The sequence below is a fragment of the Balaenoptera musculus genome, chromosome 13, assembly GCF_009873245.2.
Source record: "Balaenoptera musculus isolate JJ_BM4_2016_0621 chromosome 13, mBalMus1.pri.v3, whole genome shotgun sequence".
NCBI lineage: Eukaryota > Metazoa > Chordata > Mammalia > Artiodactyla > Balaenopteridae > Balaenoptera > Balaenoptera musculus.
Window position 1 is genome coordinate 7994090 of NC_045797.1, and position 18788 is coordinate 8012877.

The 18788-nt window shown below is 39.8% G+C and overlaps 1 protein-coding gene across 1 annotated transcript in view; it reads left to right on the forward strand.

Annotated features, from left to right (window-relative positions):
• The window catches only part of CRACDL (CRACD like), a 125590-nt gene that overhangs the window by 63428 nt on the left and 43374 nt on the right, over positions 1-18788 (forward strand). Inside the window, exon 2 of the mRNA XM_036873894.1 lies at positions 14006-14085. Coding sequence (XP_036729789.1) covers positions 14016-14085 — 70 coding nt within the window. The 5' untranslated portion in view covers positions 14006-14015. The remainder of the gene's footprint in view (positions 1-14005; positions 14086-18788) is intronic.

Sequence of the window (18788 nt, forward strand, 5' to 3'; positions counted from 1 at the left end):
CTGCATCTGCTGTGCTGCAGAAATGCCAATCACATATGGAACATCCTAGATAAATTTAGCCTTAAGAACCTTCTTCGTGTCATTATTTTTGGTTTAAATGCTTAAAAAGGGGGAATTTATTACGTAAATAGACTCATGAAGTTAAAAACAGACCAGCCTTCATAAAGCTTCCCTGAGCCCTGGGCTCTGGGTCCATTCGTCCCGTGTGGGCAGCGATCAGCACAACTTACAGCTCTAACTCTGAGACTGAACGTTTCCAAGTTAGATGGCATCTTGGCAAGATACTCCAGTGTTAGAATGTATTTTCCCAGGAATTACGCGAATGCAGTTTCTGAGGTTGCAAAGTTTGAAGCTCTTATGCTTACCTGTTTTTGAAATGGTGGTTTTGTAAATGTCGCTAATAGATTTGTTTTATTCTAATAACCTGAAAATGTCTAAACTAACATTTTTAAAATCTCATATGAAAACATTCATTTCTGGGTGAGTGAAAACAGGTAACTCCTGTGAAAGCTGTCATGCATCACAGTCTGAGACATGAGCTTTGTTGAGGAGCATTCATGTAGACGTAGGCTGCATATGTGGACATAGTTTATCTTACATCAGGTATTATTTATATGCTTATAAACCGTGCCGTTTGTCTTGCGGATGACTACGTTTGTTTGAATGAAGCTCTGCTGTTTCTCTGCAAAGAAACAGCCCAGCCAGTTGTGGTCCACCGCCTTGTTCTCTCTGGGTGCCCCAACTGTCCCTGCCCAGCTGTGGCCGAAGGGAAGCCGGAGGACGGGAGCAAGGCATCTGGAGCAGAGACTTCCTCTGCATCCATATTCCTTGACTCCCAAAGGCTCTGCGTGGTTATAGGGCACCTGATGTCTAAAGGGGGACAATGGACAAGAAGAACTCAGGCTAAAGAAATGTGACATCGTTTAGCTAAGTCATGGATTTAGAAGGACGTCTCTCCTCAAGACATTGGAGTACTATGTGGTCTTGGGAACAGTGATTGGGTAGTTGATGCTGTGTCATTTTTATCAGGAGGTGAATCCTTTGTCTAACAAGTGTTATAAATGCTTCTGGTTCATTCACTCACTCATTCATTCATTCAACAATCTTTATTAAGGACCTCCTGTGTGGCAGTAACATGCTGGTACATGGTCCCTATTCTCAAGGAGTTAGTCTTCAAGTTTTACATCCTTAGCCAGATAGGGGATGACTCACTTCTCTAGGCCAAGCCTAATTTTAGTATTTTAATAAGATAATCAATTATAGGTCGATAGGAAACTGACCGCCCAGTAAGTTCCTTTGTTTCCCTCCCGCTGTCCTCCGAGTGCTGTGACTCAGTGTCTGAGTTCTCGGCTTTCAGCCCTTCACTCATCTGATTTCTTTGCTACTTTTTTAAAAAATTGAAGTATAATTGATTTACAGTGTTGTGTTAGTTTCTGGTGTACAACAAAGCGATTCAGTTTTACATGTATATATATATGTATATATATTCTTTTTCATGTTCTTTTCCATTATGATTTATTATAGGATATTGAATATAGTTCCCTGTGCTATACAGTAGGACCTCTTTGTTTATCTATTTTATTTATAGTAGTTTGTATCTGCTAATCCCAAACTCCTAACTTATCCCTCCCCCACCCCCTTTCCCCTTTGGTAACCATAAGTTTGTTTCCTATGTCTGTGAGACTCTTTCTATTTCATAAATAAGTTCACTTGCACATATAAGTGATATATGGTGTTTGTCTTTCTCTTTCTGACTTACTTCACTTAGTATGATAATCTCTGGGTCCACCAATGTTGCTGCAAATGGCATTATTTCATTTTTTTATGACTAATATTCCATTGTATACATATACACCGCATCTTCTTTATTCATTCATCTGTTGATGGACATTTAGGTTGCTTCCTTGTCGTGGCTATTATAAATAGTGCTGCTGTGAACACTGGGGTGCATGTATCTTTTCAAAGTATAGGTTTCTCCGGATTTATGTGCAGAAGTGGGATTGCTGGATCATATGGTAACTCTAATTTTAGTTTTTTAAGGAACCTCCATACTGTTTTCCACAGTGGCTGCACCAATTTACATTCCCACCAACAGTGCAAGAGGGTTCCCTTTTCTCCACATCCTCTCCAGAATTTGTTATTTGTGGACTTTTTAATGATGTCCATTCTGACCGGAGATGGTACCTCATTGTAGTTTTTTTTTTTTTTTTTTTTTTTTTTTTTTTTATAAATTTATTTATTTTATTTATTTATTTATTTTTGGCTGCACTGGGTCTTCAATGCTGCGCACGCGCTTTTCTCTAGTTGTGACGAGCGGGGGCTACTCTTAGTTGCGGTGCACGGGCTTCTCATTGCGGTGGCTTCTCTCACGAAGCACGGGCTCTAGGCACACAGGCTTCAGTAGTTGTGGCTCACAGGCTCAGTAGTTGTGGCTCGTGGGCTCTAGAGCGCAGGCTCAGTAGTTGTGGCACACGGGCTTAGCTGCTCCGCAGCATGTGGGATCTTCCCGGACCAGGGCTCGAACCCGTGTCCCCTGCATTGGCAGGCAGATTCTTAACCACTGTGCCACCAGGGAAGCCCCTCATTGTAGTTTTGATTTGCATTTCTCTAGTAATTAGCGATGCTGAGCATCTTTTCATGTACTTATTGGCCACCTGTGTGTCTTCTTTGGAGAAATGTCTATTTAGGTCTTCTGCCCATTTTTAGATTAGGTTGTTTTTTTGTTGTTGCTGTTGTTGAGTTGTATGAGCTGTTTGTATATTTTAGAACTTATGTTGGTTGCATCATTTGCAAATATTTTATCCCAGTCCGTAGGTTGTCTTTTCGTTTTGTTTATGGTTTCCTTTGCTGTGCAAAAGCTTGTAAGTTTGATTAGGTTCCATTTGTTTATCTTTGCTCTTACTTCTATTGCCTTGGAGACTGACCTAAGAAAACATTGGTACGATTTATGTCAGAGAATATTTTGCCTATGTTCTCTTCTAGGAGTTTTATGGTGTCATGTCTCATATTTAAGTCTTTAAGCCATTTTGAGTTTATTGTTTTGTATGGTGTGAGGGTGTGTTCTAACTTCATTGATTTACATGCAGCTATTCAGCTTTCCCAACACCACTTGCTGAAGAGAGAGACTGTCTTTCCCCCATTGTATATTCTTGCCTCCTTTGTTATAGTTCAATTGACCGTAGGTGTGTGGGTTTATTTCTGGGTGATTTCTTTGCTTTCTTTTCTCCCATATGTCAGAGTGGATCTACCCTTTCTCCTCCCTGTCCTTCCTGACAGGTAGACAGAGCAGGTTTTGCACAGAAACATTGAGGTGTCTACTCTGAAGGGCAGGAGGTCCCCTGGCACCCTCGAGGAGACATGACCGTGGAGAGGTCCACTGCCAACGCCCCTGCCACCTTGGGGTGGGAGCAGAGGTCAAGTCTTCTGCTCTTGAGGATAAAAGTATCTATCATGAGGCAGTAAAGCTGGCACAATTTTCAAGCAGAGATTTCTCACAGGAACTTTGCAAGCCTTACACATTCCGTTGCCTCAGTAATGTGAAACTTCTTTTTCTAAAAAAAGGTACAGGCAGATCCTGGTGTGACTCACTAGAGAACAATAGTCAAGTCCCAGTTTATTTTCGTCTTCTTCCCCAAGAAAAGGAAAAGTTAGTTAAAGGTATAGGGAAGGTAAGGAGGCTTAAATCCAGAAAGGGGAGCCAGATCACAGAATCGTGCAAACGGAGGTGTGAGGAAAACTGGTGAGTGCTGTCAACAGAAGGTTCGGGGCTTCTCACTGTGCATTGTGGGAGGTGCTGGCTCATCCGATCAGACCCCTGGGGGGATGTGGAAGTGAAGCTGGTCCCTGAGGGCTGAGTGGGAGTTGATAGAAGCAAGTGGAGTGTAAGGGCAGGGAAGAGCATTCAAGCAGAGGGAACAACATCTGCAAAGGTCCTGGGCTGGAAGGAAATGAAGCCTGTGGGTCAGGGAGAGCAGGGCAGGCACATTCCTGCCAGTTGTGTACAGGGCGTCTGGTTGAGATCCAGACAACCTGCTCGTCTCGTCCACGTTTAGATTTACTCACATATACTGCCCTCCATTCCTACCTGCACCTCCAGGCTTCCATCTGAGATCATATCCTTCTTCCCTGAATATCTGCTTTACTGAGGGATTGCTGGAGACACATTGTATCATGTCTTCTTTTCCAAAAATGTCTTTATTTCACCTTTTTTTCTGGTCATGCTTTTTTCCAGCAGCTTTATTGGCATATAATTTACCTACCATAAAGTTCACCTGTTAGGAGTGTGCAGTCAATAGGTTTTAGTATATTTACAGAGTTGTGCAACTATGAACATAATCTAATTTGAGAACATACTCATGTCCCCCAAAGAAACCTTGTGCCCATTAGCTGTCACTTCCCTTTCTACCTCCCTCCCCCAGCACTCTACTCCCCAACCCTAGGCGAACAGGAATCTATTTGTCTTTCTCTATGGATGTGCCTATTCTGGGTATTTTATATAAATGGAATCATTCAGTATGTGGCCTTTTGTGTCTGGCTTCTTTCACTTAGCATAATGTGTTCAAGGTTAATCCATACCGTAGCATGTGTCAGTGCATCATTCCTTTTTACGACTGAATAATATTCCATGATATGTATGTACCACATTTTAAATTTATTCATCAATTGTTGGGCTATTTCTACTTTCTGATTATTATAAATAATGCTGAACATTGGTGTATACGTTTTTGTGTGTGTTTTTCCCCATTTTTTTATTGTTGTAAAATACACATAACATAAAATTTACCATCTTAACCATTTTAAAGTGTATAGTTCAGTGGTATTAAGTACATCCATCCTGTGCAACCATCACCACCATCCATCTCCAGAACTCTTTTCATCTTGCAGAACAGAAACTCTGTACTCATTAAACTACCCCACCCTTTCCACCTTCCCCCAGCCCCTGGCAACCACCATTCTGCTTTCTGTCTCTATGATTTTGACTCCTCTAAATAAGTGGTGGAATCATTCAGCATTTGTCTTTTTGCAACTGGTTTATTTTGCTTAGCATAACATCCTCAAGGTTCATCCATGTGGTAGCAGAGTTCAGAATTTCCTTCCTTTTTACAACTTATAAAGAGAGACTTGCTTCTGTCATTTTGCTATTAGTTTTCTCTATGCCTTATAGATTTTTTTATCCTTCATTTCCTGCAGTACTGTCCTCTCTTGTGTTTAGTTGATTTTTTTGTAGTGAAACTTTTAAGTTCCTTTCTCATTTCCTTCTGTGTGTGTTCTACAGCTATTTTCTTTGTGGTTACCATAGGGATTACATTTAACATCCTAAAGTTATAACACTCTAATTTGGATTTATACCAGCTTAGCTTCCATGACACACAGAACCTCTGCTCCTTTACATCTCTGTTCCTCTTCCTTTCAGTTGTTGATGCCACTAAATAACATCTTTAAACATTGTGTGCGCAGAAACATAAATTAATAATTTGAAAAAATACAGTAACCTCTTAAATTAGGTAGCAAATAAAATGTGGAGTTACAAACCAAAGTTACAGTAATACTAGCTCTTAGACAACTTTTTTTTTTTTTTTTTAGCATGGATGGGTACTCCAGTGGCTTTATTAACTCTTTTCTGGGGATGGCAGGACCTTATAGCTGGAGACTAATTGCTTTTTAAAAATGTATTAGTCTCTTAAATTGTGTAGAAAACAAAAAGTGGAGCCACAAACCATTGTTACAGTAATACAGTTGACCCTTGAACAATGTTGGTGTTAGGGACACCAACCCTCCACGCAGTCCAGAATCCAAGTCTAACTTTACACTTGGCCCTTCGTATCTGTGGCTCTGCATCCAGGGATTCAACCAGCCGTGGATTGTGTAGTACTATAGTACATATTTATTGAAAAAATTCACATTTCAGTGGACCTGGGCAATTCACACCCATGTTGTTCAAGGGTAACTGTACTAGCTTTTATAATTGCCCATATATTTACCATGTGTATAGTTACCATTTTATAATTGCCATGTATTTACCTTTACTGAGCTTTTTTAAGTTAGTTTTTTTAAATTGAAGTATAGTTGATTTTTAATATTATGTTACAGGTGTACAATATAGTGGTTCACAATTTTTAAAGTTTGCACTCCATTGATTATAAAATATTGGCTATATTCCCTGTGTTGTACAATATATCCTTGTAGCTTATTTTATATCTAATAGCTTGTACCTCTTAATCCCTTACCCCCATATTGCCCCTCCCCCCTTCTGCACTGGTAACCACTCATTTGTTCTCTGTATCTGTGAGTCTGCTTCTTTTTTGTTATATTTACTAGTTTGTTGTATTTTTAGATTCCACATATAAGTGATATCGTACAATATTTGTCTTTCTCTGTCTGACTTATTTCACTTAGCATAATGCCCTCCAGGTCCATCCTTGTTGCTGCAAATGGAAAAGTTTCATTCTTTTTTATGGCTGAGGAGTATTCCATTCTGTATATATACCACATATTCTTTATCCATTTTTAAAATATGGTTTCAAGTTACTGTCTAGTTCCCTTTCATTCCAACCTGCAGGACTCCCTTGAACATTTCTCACAGGGCAGGTGTAGTGGTAACAAACTCCCTCAGCTTTTATTTATCTGGAAATGTCTTAATTTCTCCCTTGCTTTTGAAAGACAGCTTTGCCATGTATAGGGTTCTTGGTTGACATTTTTTTTTTCCTTTTAGCACTTTGAATATATTGGCCTCCTGCCTTCTACCCTCCAGAGTTTCTGATGAGAAGCCTGCTGATAATCTTATTGAGGATTCCTTGTGTGTGATGATTTGCTTCTCTCTTGCTGCTTGCAAGATTCTTTATCTTTGGCTTTCAACAGTTTGATTATAATGTATCTCAATTCATTGAACTCCTTAGATGTTTACATTCATGTCTTTCATCAAATTTGGGAAGTTTGGGGCCATTAATTTTTCAAATATTCTCTCTGCCCCTCTTTCTCCCCCCTCCTCCTTTTGGGACTCCTACAATGTGTATTTTGATCCACTTGATGGTGTCTTACAGGTCCCTTATGCTCTGTTCACTTTATCCATGTCCTATCTTCAAGTTTTCTGATTTTTTCTTCTACCAGCTGAAATCTGCCTTTGAAACCCTCTAGTGAATCTTTCATTTCAGTTATTATTATTTTTAGCTCCAGATTTTTTTTTTTTTGCTTCCTTTTAAGGTTTTCTCTCTTTTTATTGATACTTCCATTTTGTTCATGCATTATTTTCTTCATTTTCTCTGTGTCTTTAGTTCTCTGAGCATCTTTAAGATAGTTGTTTTAAAGTCTTTGTCTAGTAGATTTAACACCATATCTTTTTCAGATTCAGAACTGGACATTTGAATCTAATAATGTGGTAACTCTGGAAATCGGATTCTCCCCCTTCCTCTGGGTTTGCTGGGCTTTATTTTTGTGCCAAGGATCAGCCTGAACTGTAATCTTAAGGTCTTCTCAGATCTTTTCTAAGCCTGTGCCTTTCCCTGGGCATATACAGTAATTTTCTCATTTGCCCCATATATACAGTTTGCTTTTGAATGCCCCAGTACTTAATGTCTGGCTCCCAAAAGGGGAAAAGAGAAAACTGAAGTGGAGGAGGAGAAATGGAGCACCAGCCCAGGCCTTTAAAGCTCCTGGAAGTTAGTGCACCTAGAAGGGGAGGGGCTTGCAACAGTAGGGGGAGGTGCAGCAATAGTGGCGGCCCACCTCTTTGTCTGCAACTCTGTCATCATAAGCGTTAATCACAGCACAGATCCCCAGTATTTGGAGAGCAGGGTCCTTTGTGCCCACCATGGTTCCTTCAAGCTGTGTGCAAGCTGCTTCAGGAACGGATTCATGGCTGCCTGTCAGGGGGGTAGGGAGTGGGGGTGAGTAGGTGCTATTGAGCTAAGAGCTGAAATTGACTGAAATCAACTGCAATTTGCATACCAACCTTCCAGGGGAAGTTGCAAGCCTTAAATGGACTCCAAAATAGTTACCTTAAACAGATTCTGCCAGTGTGGTTGTTTTAGAAGTGGGAGACAGATTCCTGGTGCCTCCTACTCCACTGTATCCCCAGAATTTTCCATGGACATATGTGTTTATTTCTCTAGGGTAAATACCTAGGAATGGAATTGCCAGAATGTATGGTATCTTTATGTTTTGTGGGGTTTTTTTTAGGAACTGTTTTCCAAAGTGGCTATAACATTTTGCATTTCCATCAGCAGTGAATTAGGGTTCCAATTTCTCCATGTCCTCGCAAACACTTGTGACTGTCTGTGTCCTTGCAAACACTTGTGACTGTCTATCTCTCTGATTAGAGCCATTCTAGTGAGTGTGAAGTAGTATCTCACTTTGGTTTGGATTTGCAATTCCCTGATGACTAATTATGTTGAACATCTTTTCATATACTTATTGGCCATTTGTTTACCTTTCTTGTACAAGTATCTGTTTAAATCCTTCATCTATTTTAAAATGGATGTCTTTTATTATTGAGTTATAAGAATTATTTATATATTCTGGGTACAAATCCCTATATGATATATGACTTGCAGATATATGATTTGCAAATATTTTTCCCAGTCTGTGAGCTGCCTTTTACACTTTCTTGATAGATAGGTTTGAAACAACAAGTTTATACATTTGATAAAGTCCAACTTACCTGTCTTCCCTTTTGGTGTTGCATCTGAGTAATCATTGCCTAACCCAAGATCACAAATTTATTCTAATGTTTTTTTCAAAGAGTTTTCTAGGTTTAGCGCTTACATTTAAGTCTATGATCCACTGTGAGGTAATTTTTATGTATAGTGTGAGGTAGGAGTACAAATTATGTTTTGGATGTGAATGTCCAGTTGTTCCAGCATTTGTTGAAAAGACTGATTCTTCCCACGTTGAATTGTCTTGGCACCCATGTTGAAAATCTATTGGCCATAAATATATTTTATTTCTGGACCCTGAATTCTGTTAATCTATGTGTCTATCTCTATGCCAGTACCGTGCATTCTTGATTGCTGTAGATTTGTAGTCAGTTTTGAAACTGAGAAGTGCGAGTCCTCCATCTTTGTTCTTCTCTTTCAAGATTGTTTTGGGTCCTTCGTATTTCCATACGAAATTTCAGATCAACTTGTCAATTTCTGCAAAAAGCCATCTGGGATTTTGATAAGGGAATGCATTGAATCTGTGTATCAATTTGGGGAGTATTGCTGTCTTAAACATATTAAGTTTCTGATCCGTGAACACAGGATAGCTTTCCACTTATTTATGTCTTCTTTAATTTCTTTCAACAATGTTTTGTAGTTTTCAGAGTACAAGTATTCTGCCTCCTGGGTTAAATTTATTCCTGAGTAGTTTATTCTTGTATGCTATTGTAAATGGAATTGTCTTCTTAACTTCATTTTTGGATTGTTTACTGCTGGTAAGAGAGCAATGGATGTGACAGGCATAGAAGCTCACAGCCTTGGCAGTGAGGGGAGTGGTCGGCAGACACCTAACAAACAAGTTGCTGTTGACAGCTGTGGTGAGCATTGTGAAGACAGGTACAGGGGCTGAGACAGAATACCACAGAGATGCAAACAGGGCCTGGAGGGTGGTGTGGAATGAGTGGGTCTGTAGGGGTGGACCCTAAGGTTTTTGTATACAGTTATGGGCTCAGAGGTATGTAATCGGGATACAGATATTTTTCTTTGCACTGTGTAAATAAGTGTAATGGATGGGTACCTTTAAAATACCATATTAAAATCTGTTCTCATTCTTCACATGAATAAACTTCTGTAGAACTTTTCAGTATAAGCTGCAACTAATGATGGAATTCTGCTGGAAGCTGGGGAGAAGCCTGTGGTGAGTTAGGGTTCAGAGAGGGGCAGTGGGGCAGCCCTCACAAGGATCCTTCTTTGGATCCAGAACTCCCCTGGATCCTGTAGGCGCCCAGATGCACACTGATGAGTGCTGTGTGGAGGGGTCTGGAGGCTCAGCACCCTTTTGAGTTAATTAGAACCCCTGAAGAGGCCCCCTCAGGTCCAGGTTTAAAGAACAAGTTTTCCTGTACTTGGACTTGAGCTGTCAGAGCAACGGGGTGGGATGGTGGAGGGCAGAAGCTGGTTGAGGGGACACTGGGGCCACTTGACTTGAACTTTGAGCTACAGTGAGAAGCAAAAGGGGTGCTGGGAGATACTGGTTATTTGCCACATTGCCTTTCTAATTATGGTTCTCCTTCTGGCTTTTTCTTCAATTTTGCTCGGGTTGGGGAACATGTATTCAGCAGGGCAAGTTATTGGGCTTAACAGAGAAGACATTCCCTTGTAACAGCTGCAGAGTGTTTGCACCTGGAGCATCCGAGTGAAGGGGACGGTCCTCCATCTGCACACCCCTCAGTCTCAGGTGGCGGGCATTCCTCCGTGGCCTGGAATATATTTTTATCAGTTACTTGGCAGCAGTTTCATTCATGGTCCATCGGGCTGTGGAGCATTGCGAAGATCAAGGGTTATCTAGGAGCCCAGATGTCTTGATCGTTGATACTGGTGGCTCCAAAGCAAGCCGTTTGCACAAGGAGACTGTGCCTACATGAGACAGAATGGCCAGCCCCTAGGGCGTGCCGGTGATGTGTGTTCTTGTCTGCAATTGTGCAGAGGCGTGAGCCCATGGTGAGAAACGAGATGCAGAAACCGACAGCTCTTCTCAGCGGGTGCTTGTATGTGCTGTGTTCTCAGTCTCATTTCGTTCAAGTGTTATTGCCCCCATTTTGTAAATGAGGAAACAGAGGCTCAGCCCTGGTAAGTGGTGGGATGCGGCTTCAGCTCCAGGACTGCCTCACTCCCAAGTCTTTCCCTTTTCCTCTGCACCATATTGCACTCCTATTAGTAAGAAGATGTTTGGAGCATAAAACATGAGCAGGTTTTCAAGCCTCCCACATGGGGCGAGCCTGACTTGTCGTCCCTTTGTCTGTGGGGTGACTGTTGCCTCTGAGCGTGCGTTCATTAGCAGCCTTGGCATCCGCTGCTGCTCTCTGCACCTGGGCCCCCGCCGAGAACGTACCTTCCAGCAAGGTGAGGACCGGGCCACCCTCTCGTGTCTCCCGCTCACCCTCCCACCTGCTCCTGAGCCCTCTGCCCTGTGCCCAGGGCTTTATCACAGCCACATTGTTCAGTCCAGGGAGAAGCGTTTCTGAGCTCCTGGGTCCACTCCACACTCGGCGGGATGGGCGCCCTCCTGTACACCCACCTCCGAGGCTTGTGCACACACTCACATACACTTGCATGTTCTCAGCACTTCCCGGCAAGGAACATTTTGTAAAATGTGCAGAAGTGGACATTTTGAAGGTAACCTCATGGTTTCTTAGGAGTGTTTGTTAGCTGATAAATCATGGCAGCCTCAACGCCCCCCCCCCCCCCCGCAGACTAAGATGCCCTGTCAGACCCAATAGATGGTCTCCTGGGGCTCCTTCAACCTCTGGGCCTGGCCTGATGCTGGACAGGGGCTGCTTGGCAGGCAGAGCCATTTCCGTGGGAGATTGGTGTCCTTTGGATTTCCCAGCTTCCCTTAAGCCCCTCTGGGGACAGCTCAGGATGCTCCACTCCACTGGGTCAGCACCTGCAAGAGGCAGAGACCAAGTTGGTCTCATCCATCGCTGTATCCCCAGGCCTCATAAGTGCTTGCCCATCCTGCATATACAGTCAATATGAGTAGATAGGTTGGTGTCTCTGCCTCACTACTTTGGGCCAGATAATAAACTTACCTGATACATAATACATGTTCTCATTTCCAAAATGGGAATACTTAGAGTTCTTGGAGATTAAATGAGATGACATGCTGCATGCTTGATAAGTAATTGCAGCTGTTAACTCCAAATTCAAGCAATAGAAAGCTCAAGCACTTGTACTTCTAGCTCAGTGGCAACCTAAGAAGATGGTATCCAGGGTAGTAGTTGGTGACTCTTAACCAAATCTCACCACTTTTACTCTCCTTGCTCCTTGGATTGCTCCTTCTCTACTGCCTCTTCCTTCAGATCCTCTGGTAGCCGACGCATCCCCTATAGTAACATTAAGCAGCAGGATACTATGGGATCACAGATTTTGATAAAGATTGCATTAAATCTGTAGATTGCTTTGGGTAGAATGGACATCATAACAATAATAAGTCTTTCAATCTATGAACATGGGATGTCTTTCCATTTATTGGCATTATTTTCAATCTTTCATCAACATTTTTTAGTTTTCAGGGTATAAGTCTTTTGTCTCTTTGGTTAAATTTATTCCTAAGTACTTTATTCTTTTTGATGCTATTGTAAATGGAATTATTTCCTTAATTTCCTTTTTGGATTGTTCATTGTTAGTTTATAGAAACAACTGATTTGTGTGTGTTCATTTTGTGTTCTGCAACTTTGCTGAATTCAGTTATTTGTTCTAACAGTTCTGTGTGTGTGCAGTGTGGCAGGGATCTTTAGGATTTTCTACATGTGAGATCATGTCACATGTGAACAGAGATAATTTTACTTCTTCCTTTTCAACTTGGATGCCCTTTATTTATTTTCCTTGCCTATGTGCTCTGGCTAGGACTTCAGTACTATGTTGAATAGGTGTGGTGAGAGTGTCTTGTTCCTCATCTTAGAGGAAAAACTTTCAGTTTTTCACTGTTGAGTATGATGTTAGCTGTGGACTTTTTATATATGGCCTTTATTATGCTGAGGTAGTTTTTCTCTATTTCTAGTTTTCTGAGTGCTTTTTTTTATCATAAAAGGGTGTTGAATTTTGTCAGACGGTTTTTCTGCATCAGTTGAGATGATTGTGTGTGTGGTTTTTTTCTCCTTCATTCTGTTGATCCAACATTTTTGTAAAGCCGAATTATATCAAAATCAAGAAGCAAGGCTAATGAATGTTTGTTCACCTTTTAAGGAATTGGCTGATCAGGGATGGGGCAGTTTGACATTAGTATTAAAGGAGACCTAAATATTAGACCCAGCTCTAGCAAAGACCTGCATCTCCTTTCCTCTGTTAAATACTTTTTTTTATTTCTCCCATCATTTCCCGTTATGTACTGTGTGCAAGTGGTAAATGTTAATTGGTTAATTAAATATTTTAGCTCCCTTTTAAAGTATGAGAATTCATAGTAATTGCCAATAAGAAATAGCTTTCCAAGTAAATGAGGAGTTAGTCTGTGTGGGATAGAATGTGCTGTTTAAAAGTCAGTTGTGGAAAGCAAGGACACAGCTCAATACTCTGTAGCAGGAATATTGACCAGTAATCATTTATTTGATTTCCATGAAGGGTCAGAAATTTTTAATCTAGGGAGAAACCAAGTCCCTATGGATGAAATGATAATGGTATGTGGAATGATTCACTTTGAAATAACCTAGTTAGCGGGGAGTGGAGAAGGGGTAACAATGAGCAAGAGTCACCATGTTTTAAATTCATTATGCATTCTCTGTACTTTTATATCTGTTTGAAATTTTTCATAAAAAGTTCAAAAAAGAAACAATAAAAATAAGTGATGGTACAGCATAATATCAAAACATTATGTAACCATTACAGTAACATCAAGAATTTTACTGATGTGGGATAAGAAAATCAGGAACTCAGTCTTACTAATATAGTGCATGTGTGCTTGTGCACATAAATATTTGCATAAAAGATATTGGAAGGAAATACATTAAAACGTTCCGTAGTTAGTCATTCTTGGTTGGTGGGATAATGGGTGATTTTCATTCTATCTTCCAAACTTTCTACAGTGAACAAGAGAAAAACCTAATTTCCAAAAATTTTTTTTCAAAGAAAGGAACGAAATCTGCATTGTGTAAATCGGTGAAGCATTTTCCAGTTTTCCATTAAATGGCTCTGGTCAGTGATTAGATAAGTGCTGATGTGGTTACTAATCTTGAGCTGTGGACATGTTTTTGGCCTCTACTGACCTGGAATCTGTCTTTGCCAGGGACATGGGCAAAAGGCAGTCACCACCATTTCAGTCATTGATAACTTCTGTTAGACTTGTTCCTCTAACATGACTTTCTATCTGATTTTAGTGAGCTGGACATGATTTCCACGAGGGTGATGGACATTAAGCTTCGGGAGGCCGCGGAAGGCCTTGGGGAGGACAGCACAGGTAAGGCCCTTACTTCCCCTGTGCTGGGCGGAGCCCTTGTTGCGTTGTAGGGCCGAGAGAGGGGCTGCTAGAGCCAGGGCTTTGGGTTCTCTACGTGGAGTGTGGGTTCAGTTCACAGTGTGTTCAGACACATGTGGCTGGAGAGCATGTCCAGACTGTTGGCGGCCACTTGGGGGCAGCGCTCCTTTGCTTCTCTGTCAGACATGGCAGCAGGGGTGGGGGTGGATTACTCATTTTCCTCCTTCCTGGAGGTGAACATGTCCCCAAGTTTGGCTGACTCGAAAGCAAAGGAAGTGAGATGCAATGGAATCATTTATCACCCAGGAACATCCAAAAGTTTCAGTAGGACGTCAGGCAAAGTATTGGATGGTCTAATCATCCAGAAGAAATAATGATATCAAGAGAGAGCCTTTGATTCCTCTTTTATGGCTTTTATTCTCCTTCAGGAGACCTTTATTGCACTTTCTACTGAGCTAAATTCCAAGCCCATCAACCATCATCTCATAACACATTCCAAGAGTTACCCAGTTATGCGATTGGTTTACTGTTATCCATAGATTGCTCTGTATGTCTTTATAGAGTTGTAAAACTGACACTAGAAAACGTTAATCTCCCCACATGTGCCATTTCCCATATCAGCCATTTTTACTCACCTTATTTTGGTGACAAAGTTCTCCGTCTCTCTCTCTTGGTTTAAGTCAAAGTGCTAGTAGTGATTGTCTTTGAGGTAGTTCAGGGGAACAGCTTCCAATAATATTAAATCCTAGCTCTTAACTCTTAGCTTCAGATACTAATTTCATTAGAGACTTTTTTTCATATATTACAGATAGATTTTCCTTATTATTCTATATTAGGACTACTTTTCCTCTGTCACATTTCAGTAGATGCAGTGGTAATTGTCTTTTCAACAAATGGTGCTAAAACAATTGGACATTCATATGTAAAAAAATGAACTTTGAGAGTTCAAAGTTTATTTGAACCCAAATGAGTATACAAAAATTAATTTAAAATATATCATAGTCGTAAATGTAATACTATAAATGCTTTAAAAGAAAATATAGGAGAAAATATTTATCACCAAGGATTAGATAAGAGTTCATAGATATGACAATTCAGTCCCTAAAAGAAAAAGTCGATAAATTGGACTTTATCAAAATTTAAAACTTTTGCTCTGTAAGAGACACTGTTAAGAAAATGAGAAGTCAAATCACAGACTGGGAGAAAATATTTGCAAATCACATTTGACGAGAGCACTCAAAATTCGACAGTAAGAAAACTAACAACCCAACTAAAAATAGGCAAAAGGTTTTTAAAGATGCTTTACTTAAGAAGATACACAGATGGCAAAAAAGCACATGAAAAAGTGCTCAACATCAATAGTCATTAGTTAATGCAAATTAAAACTACACTGAGATACCACTATACACCTATTAGAATGGCAAAACAAAAACAGAAACAAATGCTGGTGAGGATGCAGAGCAACTGGAACTCTCATATATTGCTGATGAAAATGCAAATGGTACAGCCACTTTGGAAAGTATTTTAGCAGTTTCTTATAAAATTAAATACACACTTAGTCTATGCGCCACCAATCCCACTCCTAGGTATTTACCTAAGAGAAATGAAACCTTATGTTTACGCAAAAGCCTATAACAATTTTAATTTTGTTTACCAATTTGTTTATATCTATACAATGGAACAGTACTCAGCAATAATAAGGAACAAGCTATTGATTGATGTAACAACATGGATGAATCTCTAATGCATGGTGGTAAGTGAAAAAAGCCAGAATCAAAAGGATACATACTGTCTGAATCACTCTGTATGACATTCTGGAAAAGGCAAAACTATAAGAACAGAGAAGATATCAGTGCTCTCCAGGGGTTAAAGGTAGGGGAAAGGTTTGACTACAAAAGACAGAACAATGATGATGTATACTGATTTTGGTGGTGATTATTCAACTCTGTACACACCAAAAAGAGTCAATTTTACTGATGTAATTTTTAAAACAACTTTTAAATGAGGTACCAGATATGAAAAACAATCAAGTGGATTTTTTAGAAATAAGTAAAACTATTACAATTAAAAATTAAGTGGGGCTTCCCTGGTGGTGCAGTGGTTAAGAATCCGCCTGCCAACGCAGGGGACACGGGTTCGAGCCCTGGTCCGGGAAGATCCCACATGCCACGGAGCAACTAAGCCCGTGCGCCACAACTACTGAGCCTGTGCTCTAGAGCCTGCGAGCCACACTACTGAGCCCACATGCTGCAACTACTGAAGCCTGTATGCCTAGAGCCTGTGCTCCACAACGAGAGAAGCCACCACAATGAGAAGCCTGTGCACCGCAACGAAGAGTAGCCCCCGCTTGCCACAACTAGAGAAAGCCCGTGCTCAGCAATAAAGATCCAACACAGCCAAAAATAAATAAAAATAAATAAATTTATAAAAAAAAATTAAGTGGATGAGTTTAATAGCAGATTATATCAGCTCGAGAGAGAGCACAAGAAAGTATACAGAATGTATCACAGAATGGTAAAAAGAAGGAAAATACAGAAAGAGGACAAGAAGCATAGAGATAAGGGAAAGGGTGTAACATACATTTGAGCACAGTCTCAGGAGAGGAGAGAACAGCTGAGAATTTTCTGGAATTGACTTAAAAAAAAAAAAACAAAAGATGCCCCAGTCCACAGATTTAAGAAACTGAATGAATCCCAAAAAGGATAAATAAAAGGAAATCCACATAGAATGAAAATATAGAAAACCAAAGACAAAAATGAAAAATCTTAAAATTAGTCTGAGAAAAAAAGATTACCTTTGAAGGAACAAAAAACTGACTTCTTGACCACACGACAGAAGCCACAAAACAGTGAAATAATGTCTTCAATATTACTGAAAGAATAACTTAGAAAAAATAACTGCCAACCTAGAATGTTAAACCTAGGAAAACGATATTTCAGGAATGAAGGAGAAATAAGGGCATTTTCATATAAACAAAAACTGAGTTTGTCACCAGGAGACCCTCAGATTCTAAAGGAATCTCCCTTCAGGTGGAAGGAAAATCATCCTTGATGGAGGATTTGGACACAGGAAGGAATGATAAGCAAAGAAAATGAGAAGCAAGCAAACACATCTAAATGAACATGGAATAATATCTTTTGGGTTTTTAAAGATCAGAATGAAAACAGTAGGGCATAAACATAGGATTGAAGTATTCTAACTTTCTTGTTTTGTCCCTTAATAGAATGTGTGGTATAATTTCTAGGGTAACCCGTGAAACAACAGAGATAAAAGGCAAAGTTTACAAACTAGAAGTGGGAAGATATGGAATAATTTTTTAAAGTCAGTTAATCCAAAAGACAGCAAGAAAGGAGATTAAGAAAAACCACAGAGATGGTAGACTTGTTTTTATTAACATATCAGTAATTAGAATAAGTGTCAGTAGCTAGTTACATGAATTGTTCCAATTAGAAGTTTAAAGCTCAAGTTGGCTTTCTAAAACTCTGTATCTCTTAAATATAAGGATTCAGAAAAGTTGAAGGTAAAAGGGATAGAAAAAAATGAACCTTGCAACACTGGGCCAGAGGAAGCTGGCATAGCTGTATCAATAGCAATCAAAATAAAATTTAAGGCAAAAAGCATTACTAAAAATAAAGAGCGTCATTTCAAAAAAGGTTCACTTCCCCAGGAAGATATTAATTTTACCTTTCTATGACATTTATCAACATAATGTCAAAATTTATAGAGTAGAAATTGACAGTTAAATAACGATAAATCTACAATCAGAGTGGGTTATTTTTAATAGCTAATTGATAGGACAAATGTATTAAAAATAAAAGACAAAGTACTTGGACAACACAATTAAAAAGAAAAAGGCCTATCCTAATCGATGTATATAGAACATTGAAGAAAATACATTATTTCAAGCACTCTAGGAACATTTACAAATATATGGTAAGCCATAAAGCAAGTCTCGACAAATTTGAACAGATTCAAATCACGCAGGGTATGTTCTCTGGCCACAGCACAATTAAGCTAGAGCTCAATAACAAAGATAATAAGAAAATCCCCAAGTGCTTGAATATTGACATACTTTTCTAAATCACCTATAGGTCCAAAAAGGTATTATAATGAAAATTAGAAAATATTTTCAAGCAAATAGTAAGGAAACTATATATCAAAACATGTAGATGCAGGGACTTCCCTGGTGGTCCACTGGTTGAGACTCCGCACTCCCAATGCAGGGGGCCTGGGTTCAATCCCTGGTGGGGGAACTAGATCCCCCGCGCATGCCGCAACTTAGAATTCCAATAGCCGCAACTAAAAAAAAAAAAAAAAAAAAGATCCCACATGCCGCAACTACAAGCCCAGTGTGCTGCAACTAAAAAGCCCACGTGGTGCAAGGAAGATCCCGTGTGCCACAACTAAGTCCTGGTACAGCCAAATAAATGAAGAAATAGATATTTTAAAAAAGAAGAAAAAACATGTAGATGCAGCTAAAACAGATTTAGAAGGAAATGCATTGCCTTAAATGTGTGTATTATAAAAACAGAAAGCCTAAAAATTGATTAGCCAAGTATTCATCTCAAGAAGTTAAAAAGATAGCAAAGTAAACCTGAAGAAAGTAGGAGGAAGGAAAGAAAAACTAGAACAGAAATTAGTCCAATAAAAAATAAACATTCAGTAGAGAGAATTAACAAAGCCAA